We start from the raw sequence: 12,281 nt of genomic DNA, 5'->3' as shown, positions 1-12,281 counted from the left end.
CTATTATGCTCAGTTTCTCAATTTCCATGAAAATCTCTATTGGGATTTTGAGGAGAAATTTCATTACTTTCATAGACTAACTTGTTCAGAAATGCTAAAGATTTACATTAACAAACATGGCAAATCTTGGTTTTTATATTTAGGACTTCAATATATTCAATGAGGCTTTAAATTATTTTCCCATAAAGGTCACATTTCTAGTTATAGATAAGGTTTTACATTTTTATTAAAAACAAACAGGTGTAAATGGAATATCTTTTATTGGTTTATAGGATGCAAGTGATTTCTGTATGTCTCCAGTAAACCTGCTAAAGTTTTCTATTAATCCTTATCTACAGTGTGTGTGTTTGTGTGTGTGTGGTTTTTTTTTTTTTTTTGGTATGCTGCATTTGCTAAGGCCACCAGCACAGTGCTGAAGACAAGTAGCAATGGCTGACCCCACTTTCTGGTTCTTGTCTTTAAAGGAAATACTTCTAATACCTCACTGTGAAGAATAAAGTCTACTCTAGTTTCTAGAGATACTTACTAGTTTCACCTACATGCTTTCTATTCCTAGGCTGCAAAGAAAACCATAAATAGCTTTACTTTTTATTTAAATGCTTTTCCCTTTCGTCTGTCAATGATTTTCAGTAATTTTTACCATGTACCACATTGGTGTTTACATTGTGTCACACTGGTGCACATTTCCTTAATCATGACTTAAAGATACTTTGCTACATTTGGTTTGTTAGCTTTTAACTTAAAAGTTTTGAGACGGCGGTGGCTCACACCTGTAATCCCAGCACTTCAGGAGGCTGAAACAGGTGAATCACGAGGTTAGGAGTTCGAGACCATCCTGGCCGACACGGTGAAACCCCGTCTCTACTAAAAATACAAAAATTAGCTGGGCATGGTGGTGCACACCTGTAGTCACAGCTACTCAGGAGGCTGAGGCAGGAGAATTGCTTGAACCCAGGAGGCAGAGGTTGCAGTGAGCCGAGATCAGGCCACTGCACTCCAGCCTGGTGACAAAGTGAGACTCTGTCTCAAAAAAAAAAAAAAAAGTTTTGGGAATAAATGCTCATGTATGAAATCAGCCCACAATCAGTCTTCTTCTTTCACTCCTTGTTTTGTAGCGGCCTCACAGAAAGCTGGGAAGCATTCCTTCTTGTAACGGCCGACACGGTCTCTGTAGGAATGAGGACTAAAGCTCTAAGCACAGGCTTAGCTGCAGTCCTAAAGTTTTGATAAACGTTTTTCCCATTATTCTCTCAGTTTTTGGTTTTTAATTTCCATGACAATTTACATTACAATTCCTTTTTTGAGTTTAAAAGTGAGGTTAATTTCCAAATGTCACTTTTTTTTTTTAAAGCTATCATTTTGCTATTGAATTTTCATGACTGCATTACGTCCAGAGACAATCATCTGTATGTTACTGAAACTGGTTCTCATGGGCCATGCTCTGTAGCTGCTACACAAGCCAATTTCTACTGTGATTAAAGATTTATCAATTTTCATAGTTCTGTCAAACTGCTAGACTGAAATACAGTCTTCTGAACACACATACACGGGGGAAAGGCACCTAGGGGTCTAAACTCTCCATCTCTTCATTAAGATTTACTGTGTTTAATGGAGACACTAGAAAGACATCAAACTATTGTCTGAACATTCATTTGGATCAAATCAAAAATTTTAATATTTGAGGTTTCTCCCCTACCATCCTCCCAACAACCGGAAGCTGCCAGCAGGATCTCACCCCTGGTTACCTTTTGAAGACCGCAGTCTCTGTCTTGGCATCTACAGTGAGGCTGAGAGTTTCCTTCATGCCGCCATTCATCACTGTCTCAGTTACCTTGTCTGTACTTTCTGTATCATCCTCTCCATCGGAGCTGGCTTCCATGGCCACACTGCCTGGCGCTGAAAAGGAAACAGCTGACAATCACACACAGCAAGCCAGAAAAGGAACTGGCACCCCCTACTGTACAAACCCATCTACCCAACGTGACATCTACTGCTTGTAGAAAACAGTGAGATGGCGTTTGCCTGCCATTGCCTGGGCCACATTCTTGATAGGTACAGGCTTCTTCAAGATGCCGAGTGAAGAGGGGTTTCATGGGTTTTCTTTACTAGAGACTAGTGAGTCCCTTATATCCCTCCCAGCTTAGCATCCAGCTTCTCCGAGCAGACACGTGTGCTCCTAACTGTTCCAGTCTGGGGCAGAGCAGGCAGCTACACATTCCACCCTCACTCGTTTTCCTCAGCTGGGCTCTATTTGCTTTTCTTTGTTTTTAAAATGACTCTCTGTGGTGTTGCTGATGGATCATTTCTTTGCTATTTAGTAGGAAGCCCCTGGCTGAGGTGAGGCTTCCTGGATTCAAACATCAACATCACCACTTCCTAGCTGTGACTACTTGAGGACGAGGAACCTCATCTATAGCCTGAGTCTCCTTATCCAGAAAATGGGGATCAGTGCACCCACTCACAGAACCACTGAGGAGTAAAATGCAGGAATCGAAACTGGCATTAGTTATTGGTTTTATTCCTTCCCCTTGCCTCTGGGAAGGAGGGTTCTTAGACCCTCTACCTGCACCTCATTTCTTTTTGTAAGAACTCACTCCTGCTCCCATCTCATGATTTGTGTCCTCCACATCCTTGCAGTTCCCATCACACCCCCTTTGCTCGCATCCCCCTCCTCCCAAAGCTCTGCCCATGAAGGTGAAAACCGTTCAGGGCCAGTGCAGGAAACACATGGGACTAGGTGGAGTAACAGGAAAACCCGCTGGAACTTCAGAGATTCCCAGGACTATTCAATCCCAGGACTATTCAATGCTTTCATAATGGTGAAGTGAAAATAAACAGCCCCAAAGCTCTCAACAAACCCAGATACACCCTCATGCTTGAGCAAAGCAAACTCCAAAGGACAACTACACGCAGGCTTGGTTGCACATGTCTAACTCCAGTTTTATCCACCCTGGGTGCTATGAGCTCAGGCATTCTTCCTTCTAGGCCTCAGTCTCTTAGCTGCACGCTGCATGCCTGGTGACTTACAGCCTTTGCTCCTTCCAGAGTCAGCATGCTGTAGTTCTAGAAGCGCAGGCACTGCCCTGTGGACATCAGACACAATCTCACTATCCTGGCTCTGCTAGCCCCTGAGCCTGAGAGTCAAGACTAGTTTGACAAAGGAGCCACATGGCCCTGCCATGTGCCCAGCCTCTCTGCACGCACCTTCTGGCTGCACTGCCAGGGCAGCTGCACTGGGAGTCAGAGGGTCCATGGGTTCAGTGCTGGTTTCCATTTCCACTGGCGAATTACTCCTTAAAGAATCTTTTGTGCTTTCAAAAAAGAGAAAATTCAGATGTTAGCAGCAGGGAATGGCCCTCAGTTACCCCATGATTCACAATAAGCCTTTACAAGTTTCTGCTGGGAGACAGCATTGGTGTAAGAGTCACCGGGTTACAGACTCCAATGACACAAGGATCTAAGTGCCAGTAGCTGCTCAAAGGAGCAGATGAGTGTGGGCAGGCAAATACTCTGTTGATCAGCAGGGGAGTAAGACGGACTTCGTAGAGCATCCCAGACAGGCTCATAATGTCCCAAGCTCTCATCCCACCATCATTCACCAGGAGGCTCTCAGAGCTTGGACAGCAAAGATACACATTGTACAATAGCAACTGTACCTACCAGGCTGACTGGTTTTACAAAAACCTTGATTTATCTTGAGCCACACTGCCTGAGAGAGACTGGCTTCCTTAATGATATTTGTTGTTGGAATTGTGGAAACATAGTAAAAAAAACACCAAATGCCTGAGCAGCAAGGGGTAGGGGCAAGGGAGATAATTATACTTCTTTTATTCCCCACTCCCATGTTGCAACACCCCTCAACAAACCCAGACATGTGCTCACAGAAGGTAAAGAGAAGGAGGCTGCTTCAATCACACCCTCAAGTAACCAAAGGCTCTTATTCTCGAGTTATAAACAGAACAAAAAGAGGAGGAGGTGGAAATGTATGTCCTGTACTGAAAAGTGGGGTAGATGAAATAAATCAATGTTTTGGACACATTTTTCACAAATCTCACTTGCACCTCTGAGTAGTAGTAACTTAATGCCATTATTACAGTTACTTTGCAACACTGGTTTCAACCTATCCTTTGGTGTGTCTAAGACAGTAACTGTGAGCCCAAAACGGTTTGTCTTCCTATCTTCCGAATTACCAATGATTGTGAGCCCTTAGCTGACAGCACTGGACTAGCTGCAAGTGAAATCTACGTTCATATTACCTACTGAGTTCAAGGTACATATTGCAGTTTCCTGCCACACCCCACACAAAGGTGCTGTGCCCAAGGATTTCCTGGCTTCACCTCACTCATGTTCTCCTCAATTCTGTCCTGACAGCTCTGTGAAGCCAGAAAAGCCCATGGAGCTGCCCTCTTCTGCTGCATCCTGCTAACTCCCTGGGACCACATCCTCCCAGGCTACTTTGTTCAAGAACAACTCCCACTTCCAATTAATCCAGGAGGAAAGGAAAGGAAGATGGTGTTTTTCTGACAATACATAGCTGTGTCAATATCCCCCCCTTGCTGGTGGTTAATCTTCCTCAGGACTGTATATTCAACTTGCAAGTAAGTTAAGGTGAAGAACACACATTACCAGCAAACACCTGACCAGCCCCAGGTTCCCTGTGGAAGGGTGTAGAGACGGCACACGTTCGCTCACCTCAGGGAAGACGTGAACTCTGAAAAAGAAGCCCAGCCTGTCTCTTTAGTTGGCATCGGCTCCTCTGTGCTCCAGACGTCAGAGCCCACGGAGTCCAGTGGAGCACCATGAGTTGTCTCCATTGGGACATCAAAGTTAGCTGACCAGTTGGGTGCTAAAAAGAGGGGAGAAATTTTATTTGAAAAACACTTCAGTCGTTTCATGCACCGTAAGTATTTTTCAAAAAACCAGCAGCAATGACAAAAGAGACTGGAGCTGGAGGAGGAGGGCAGGCGCAGACAGAGCACAGTCACCTGGAGGGCACTCTAACTAAATGCCCCGGTATTGTCAAACCACCCATTTCCAACAACCGATCCAAAAGAAATACTACTCAGAGATTCAAAGCTACATACACAAAGAGGGGTTAATGTTAATTTCTTAGTTTTGACAAACGTACCTATATTCATACTGTGGGAAGCTAAGTGAAGGATATATGGGAACTTACTATCTTAGCTACATTTCTATAAATCTAAATTATTTGAAAGTAAAAACATTATTTTTCTAAAAAAAGAATACATTGGTTATTCAACTCCAATAAACTAGGGACAACCTAGTGCTCCCAGGGCTGGCTCACTTGGCACATTCCACAGGCTCCGTGCAGTACACTGCGGTTGGGCCTCCCAAGTCCTGCAGACTCAGGTCTGGCCTCAGGGGCTGGAACGGCAGGACTTCCTTGGGCACACCTGCAATCTGTGGGGCTCTTCTTACCATGCTGCCTGCCGGCCAAGTTTGGATCTAATCTGCAGGTCTCTCTTTAAATGTCACCTCCTCAGACATGTGTCCCTTCTGATGAAGTCAGGTCTCTCTGATTCTGCTCTAACTGCACATCATGCTTTTCCTTCACAGAGTGTTGAATCCTCAATTTCTTGCTGGGGACAAGCTGGATGTGGGAACCACTGCATTCCATCAGGGATATTATCGTCATTAGGAATCTCTGGGTTGCAAGAAGGAATGCTAGGCAACCTGGTATAAGCTATTTAAGGGCTTATCCCAGACACAAGTGACTAAGAAGTACCTGTGTAGAATAGAAATGTTCTGATTTTAAAGACAGACTTGACTGTGACTTTGAGCAAGGTATTTGACTTCATCTGTTTGATTTCGTAACAACTATCCACTTAGCAAACATCAAAGGAGGGCCTGCACAGAGCAGGCACTTAATTAGGGTACACTCCATGCTTCCTGCCCACCTACCTGTGTGAGTGTGGCAGGGCTCCACTGACACCGAGAAGGAGTAAATGCTTGAATGTTTGAAAATCTCACCTGGGCTGGGTGCGGTGGTTCACACCTGTAATTCCAGCACTTTGGGAGGCCGAGAACAGACCACGAGGTCAGGAGATTGAGACCATCCTGGCCAACATGGCAAAACCCTGTCCCTACTAAAATACAAAAAATTAGCCAGGCATGGTGGCACATGCTTTTAGTCCCAGCTACTTGGGAGGCTGAGACAGGGGAATTGCTTGAACCCAGGAGGCAGAGGTTGCAGCAAGCCGAGATCATGCCACTGCACTCCAGCCTGGCGACAGAGCTAGAATCTGTCTCAAAAAGAGGGGGAGGGGAGGGGACCTCCGAAAGAAGCCACAGAGACTGGTGAAGTGGCAAAGGCTCTCTGAGGTAGCCCTGCAGCCCTGACAGAGAATCATCCCCAACTCTACCCACTTGTGCCTCCAGAGATCTGATGATGTAAAAGCAGCTTTTTCCGAGAAACAGAGAAGCAGGAGGCCTGTTCCCTGCTACACTGAACTCTGGGAGCTGGGTAAACACACATGATTCAGGGCGCTCGTGTCCCCAGCTCCTTATCCCCACACTCAGGTTCACAGTCCCAGCGGTGGCACACAGTCCAGCCAGTGTATGTCTCCCTCTGTGTCACTTAACCATACCCAGCCCCCTAAAAGAATCAGATTCCAGAATGTCATTCAGCCTTAAAACAGAAGGAAATCCTGTATATACCACAGCAGGGATGAACTCTGAAGACATTATGCTAAGTGAAACAAGTCAGTCACAAAGACAAATACTGTACGATTCCATTCATATGAGATCCCTGGACTACTCAACCCCAAAGAAAGAGAGTAGAACGGAGGCTGCTAGGACTGGGGAAGTGGAGATGGGGAACTGTTTAATGGGTACAGTTTCAAGGGGGGATGAAAAAGTTTTAGAGGTCTGTTGCACAACAGTGTGAATATACTACTCAACTGGACTTTTTTCCCCCCAGATGGAGTCTTGCTCTGTTGCCCCGGCTGGAGTGCAGTGGCATGATCTTGACTCACTGCAACCTCCGCCTCCCGGGTTCAAGCGATTCTCCTGCCTCAGCCTCCCGAGTAGCTGGGACTACAGGTGTGTGCTACCATGCCCAGCTAATTTTTTTTTTTTTTTAATTTTTAGTAGAGACAAGGTTTCACCATATCGGCCAGACTGGTCTGGAACACCTGGCTTCAAGTGATCGACCTGTCTTGGCCTCTCTAAAGTGCTGGGATTACAGGCGTGAGCCACTGCACCCAGCATCAAAGTGTATGTTTAAAAAGGAAAAAAAATCTACAGATTCCAGAGCCAAGAGATCAGGGAATCTGCCCCGCCTCCCCTCACGACTCCCTGCTGCCTGGAGCCCATCTCACAGTTTTCGTTATTTCTCATGATACTCTGTTTAACAGTTAAATGACTTCATGGTTCTCCTGTCTCTGCCATGTGCTTCTCATCCCATTTTTGACACTGCTATCATGAGTGATGTCTTGAAACAGACCCAATAATCATCTTCTTGGTCAAATCCTCACAGGCTTCCTACGACCTTCAGAATACAACTCTTGATCCGGCCTCTGGCCTTAGCTCCCACTACCTCATCCCCGAGCCACGCGAAACAATTGTTTTCTCTCTCACATGGGCAAATCCCTACTTGTCCTTCAGTCTCATACCTGCCTGCCTCTACAAAGATGCCTGGTGGAGGGCTCCCCTCTACTAGCATCCTGTCCCCAGCCCCATGTACTGCCCGTCTGTTTCCCCAGCAGTGAGTCTGCGGCCGATGTGCAGTTACAAGCCTAGTACCCGGCATACAGTAGAAACTTAAAGAAGGCGTGCTGATTTAAACTGAATTACGGAGGGAGAAGTCCACTCCCTCCTCCTGAGGAGGGTGGGCTGGAAAACAGGCAGCAGAGATCTCTTTTCTTCTACCATCTCCAGTTTCCTTATGTGCAACCTGTGGCAGTTTGCTGGATGACTGCTCATGTCCCATCTAGCTCTGAAGTCACCACAAGGTCCACCTCAGCTGAGTGAGCGTCAGCCTCTGGGATGTAACACAAAAAAGGCCTTGAGGGGCAATCGGAGATTGGCCAGGCTTGCGGCAAGCCTTGCTATCAGCCCACACGGCTCCTTCAAATGGACGTCTGCTTCCCAACCTTTAAAAGTTTTAAAAGACCAGCTAAAACTCTATAGCCTTCCTAGCACAAGGCAGGGCACAAGTAAGCACTCAGATGGACAAGTTTCAGGGATGTGAGCTTCTGAAACAACCTACAAAGAATGTACTGAAACGCTGGTTAAGCTAAGGCTGCTTCCTCTGGCTGATTCCAATCACGATGCTACATGACACAACCATGTCCTCCTCTTCCCACCAAGGTGGGGTCTTTTCCTTCTGCAACAGCACATGGGCTCCACAGCTGGGAGACTGACCTAGCAGCAGGCTCTGTCCTCCAGCCAGGCCCACACACCTGCCGTTCATTTCCCACCAGGAAGAGGAGGTACCTTATCAGCAAATGCATTCGGTGCTCCTTTCCCGAGGCTATCTTTAAAACTTAAACCTCCAAGAGGAACTCACTTGACAACAGGCTTCAACTCAACCATTCCTTCAGAAATCACCACAGATGCTGTCAACTGCTCCTTTGTCAATGGTTCACAATACCTAATTCCAACACAGGGCGGCTGATCTGAAGAATGAAACCACTTACGTTCACTCAGGTCCACCTCCATTTTGTCTTCTGTGTTGGCACTACTGGATTCAAACAAGTCTTGCTTTGCTCCATCTTCTTCTTCAGAGTCTGTACTTTCCTCACTGTCTGTACTCCCCGAGCTAAGAGGGGAAAAAGACCAAAGTATTTAATGCTGCTTATTAGCCACCAGCTAAATCCAGAAAATTCTAACAGTCACCCAGCAATGAAAGATCCTGTGGTGTTTCAGCAGGATCACGTGTCCGAGCGCCACGTGGTCAGGAGGCCCAGGAAGACAGCTTTGTGTGTGTGCTCACACTAACCCTCCACCCCAGGAGCATGTGGGCTCTGCTTAAAGTGGAGGCCACAATCTAAGAACTGCCTTCTGGCAGGGGTATACGTGTTCATTTCACTGTGTGTTCATTTGTACTTTCCTAATGACCAAGAAGGTTGAGAATCTTTTAAAATGTTTATTTGCCATCCAATATCTTCTTAAGTGTCTTTTCATACTTTTGTGCTTTTTAAAAAAACTGGATTCTTTTTCTTAACTGAGTAAAGAGATTTCTTAACTCTACACACCAGTCTTTTACCTAATACGTCATTTGCAAATGTTTTCTCCCAGTGCATGGTTTGTCATTTCATTCTTATAAAAGTGTCATTTGAAGAGTGAAAATTTATAATTCTGATGACATTCAGGTTACTAAAATTATTCTTTTATGGCCGGATGCAGTGGCTCACGCCTGTAATCTCAGCACTCTGGGAGGCCGAGACAAGCAGATCACCGGAGGCACCGAAAGTCAGGAGTTTGAGACCAGCCTGGCCAACATGGCAAACCCTGTCTCTACTAAACATACAAAAATTAGCCAGGTCTAGTAGCCGGCGCCTGTAATCTCAGCTACTCAAAATGCTGAGGGAGGAGAGTAACTTGAACCTAGTAGGTGGAGGTTGCAGTGAGCCAAGATTGCACCACTGCACTCCAGAGCAAGACTCTGTCTCAAAAATAAACATAAAAAAATAAAGAAAACTGGAGGATTTACCAAAAGTCTTTGTTACTGACTACTAATTTCATTCCATTGTGGTCAGAAAATGACTTGAACCCTTTGAAATCTGAGACGTGCTTTCTGGTCTATCTTGGTAAATATTTCACACTTGAATATACTATATTCTGTAACTGTTGGGTAGAGTTCTCTATAATTGTACAAGTAGAACGGGTTAGTTGCTGGTGTTGTTCAAGTGTTCCATAACCTGACTGATTTCTACCTATCGTTTCATCCATTACTGAGAGAGGGGTGTTAAAACATCTGGCTGTAATTGTGGACTGGTCTACTTCTCTTTGCAGTTCTACCAGTTTTCCTCTGCGTATCGTGCAGCTCTGTTAGGTTGTGCAGACAAGTATAACTGCTATGTCCTCTTAATGAATTGACCCCTTTATCATCATATCACTTCCTTTATCCCTTTCCTTTGAAATCTACTTGGAGATTAATACAGACCACCTGGATTTTTTTTCTTAGTGTTGACTTATCTTTTTCCTTTTTGTGTTTTTATGCAGTACTTGTTTCTTTGTATTTAAATTGTTTCCCATAGGCAGCACGTAATTAAGGACTAATTTTTTATCCAACGTGACCATCTTTTCTTTTTTTTAACGGCAGGGTCTTGTTCTCTCATCCAGACAGGAGCGTAATGGCTTGATCATGGCTCACTACAGCCTTGACTTCCCAGCAATCCTCCTGCTTCACCTCACAGCAGGCACACGCCACCATGCCCAGCTAAGTTTTGTATTTTTTGTAGAGATGGGGTTTTGCCATGTTGCCTAGGCTGGTCTCAAACTCCTGGGTGCAGGCAATCCACCTGCCTCGGACGCCCAATGTGCTGGGATTATAGGTGTGAGACACTGTCCCCAGCCAATCTGTCTTTTACATGAGGTGTCTGCACTGTTTGTTCCACATGGCTATTTAGGACTAACTCTATCATCCTGATGCTCAGTAGTTTGTCCAGGCTGCCCTTTGTTCTTTTCCTGTTTTCTTTTGGCTTTTATGATTTGGTATTATTTCCTTTGTTGACTAATAGTAACTCTTCGTTTTGTTATTTTAGGGACTTCATTAGGGTTTACAGTATACACCTTTAATATCATAGTCTATCTTCAAGTGACATTATAGCCTCAAACCAGAAACAACCAAAATACCCATCAATAGGAAAATACTAGTATATCCATCAATAGGAAAATTGTAGTATACCCTCTTAATGGAATACTACCTAGCACCTCCCCCCGCCAAAAAAATAGAAATGGACTATTAATACATTAGACAACATGGATGGCTCTCATATTAATTATGCTGAGTGAAAGAAGGTAGAGACCAAAAAAAAGTACAATGTATTGATTTCATTTATATAAAACTTCAGAAAATGCAAACTAATGGAGAAAGAAACCAGATGGCTGGGGGCACAGGAAGGAGGAAGGTATGACAAAAGAGCATGAGAAGACTTTTGGGGTGATGGGTACGTTTATGATGTTGATTTGGATGATGGTTTCATGGACGTATGCACAGGTTGAAATTTCCACATTGTACAATTTAAATAAAGGCAGTTTACTAAATGCCAAGTATTCCTCCACAGAGTGGTTAAATAATAAAAAGCTGCCTCCTGTCATCAGTGTTCCCTCTGGGTATCGGGTGCCGTCTCCCCCAGGACACAGTCTTCCCTGACACACTGAATTCTCTGTACCTTCCACACATGGTGCTCTGTGAGGATATACTGTATTACTGCCCTCACACATATTAGTCAAACTGTGGGTAAGGGCTACTTAGTGAATCCCTTCAACGTAAGAACCAAAATCTCAGTAAATGATGGCAAACAAAAATGCCATGAAGGTATTTTTCTTTTGCTGTCCGGCTCTGAAGCTACAGCAGGTATCTTGTGATCATAAGAGAGAAATCAACAGGCACAAGATGAGAGCAGGAATAAATGAAAGATGCCAGGTCTAAGAGCCTCATTCAACGCCCTTATCAGCTCTAGACTGTTGAGACAAACGCAGCTTTACTCGCTCAAGCCACTGCTGAGTCTGCTATAACCTGGGGCAACGATCATTCCTACAGGAGGTGACACAACTGGCAGCAAGAGGTGCTGCGGCGGGACTCCCTGGCAAGAGGACTGGACGGCTGGGAGAAGGGATGAGAGAGTTTACTTTTCATTGCATACTCTCTGATTCCCTTTTAATTTTATGCCATGTGAAAACATTACTTATTGTAAGTAAATGAATAAAATGAATAACAATAAATCAAATAAAAATGAAAGTTGAGCTGCTGTTCAAATATTCCTCTCTTAACTACAAGGATTCTGATCATGAATGCTCATATAAGAGTATCTGTCTGCGTACAGAAGCATCATTTGTTTAGGTTCCTTTAATAAGGGTAATCACAAGGACTGGATTGACCCAGATGTATCAACTGACATGGCCCTACCTTCTTCTAACAGATTTGACTTTTAGAAACAATTTCCCCTTCCTTTGGGAAATCTTCCATCTTTTACAAGAAACAACATATAACTCATCTGCTGCTGTAATTGCTGGCAAGGGCACATTTATTGAGGAAAAGGCACTACATGTCTGTGCTTGTCTGCAATGTTTCCCCTGTGGAAGACACTGGG

The 12,281-nt window shown here is 44.6% G+C and overlaps 1 protein-coding gene across 18 annotated transcripts in view; it reads right to left on the bottom strand.

The window, feature by feature from the left end:
- PPP6R3 (protein phosphatase 6 regulatory subunit 3) overlaps window positions 1-12,281 on the bottom strand; it is a 154,272-nt gene that overhangs the window by 9,715 nt on the left and 132,276 nt on the right. For all 18 annotated transcript variants that reach the window (XM_074401784.1, XM_074401791.1, XM_074401789.1 and 15 more), the window contains 4 exons: window positions 8,661-8,782; window positions 4,693-4,846; window positions 3,205-3,311; window positions 1,746-1,896 (listed from right to left, as the gene is read on the bottom strand). In XM_074401784.1, coding sequence (XP_074257885.1) covers window positions 1,746-1,896; window positions 3,205-3,311; window positions 4,693-4,846; window positions 8,661-8,782 — 534 coding nt within the window. The remainder of the gene's footprint in view (window positions 1-1,745; window positions 1,897-3,204; window positions 3,312-4,692; window positions 4,847-8,660; window positions 8,783-12,281) is intronic.

This window comes from Saimiri boliviensis, chromosome 6 (genome assembly GCF_048565385.1).
Source record: "Saimiri boliviensis isolate mSaiBol1 chromosome 6, mSaiBol1.pri, whole genome shotgun sequence".
Lineage (NCBI taxonomy): Eukaryota > Metazoa > Chordata > Mammalia > Primates > Cebidae > Saimiri > Saimiri boliviensis.
Note: the sequence above shows the minus strand (reverse complement) of the source record. Positions and strands in the feature narration are given on the sequence as shown.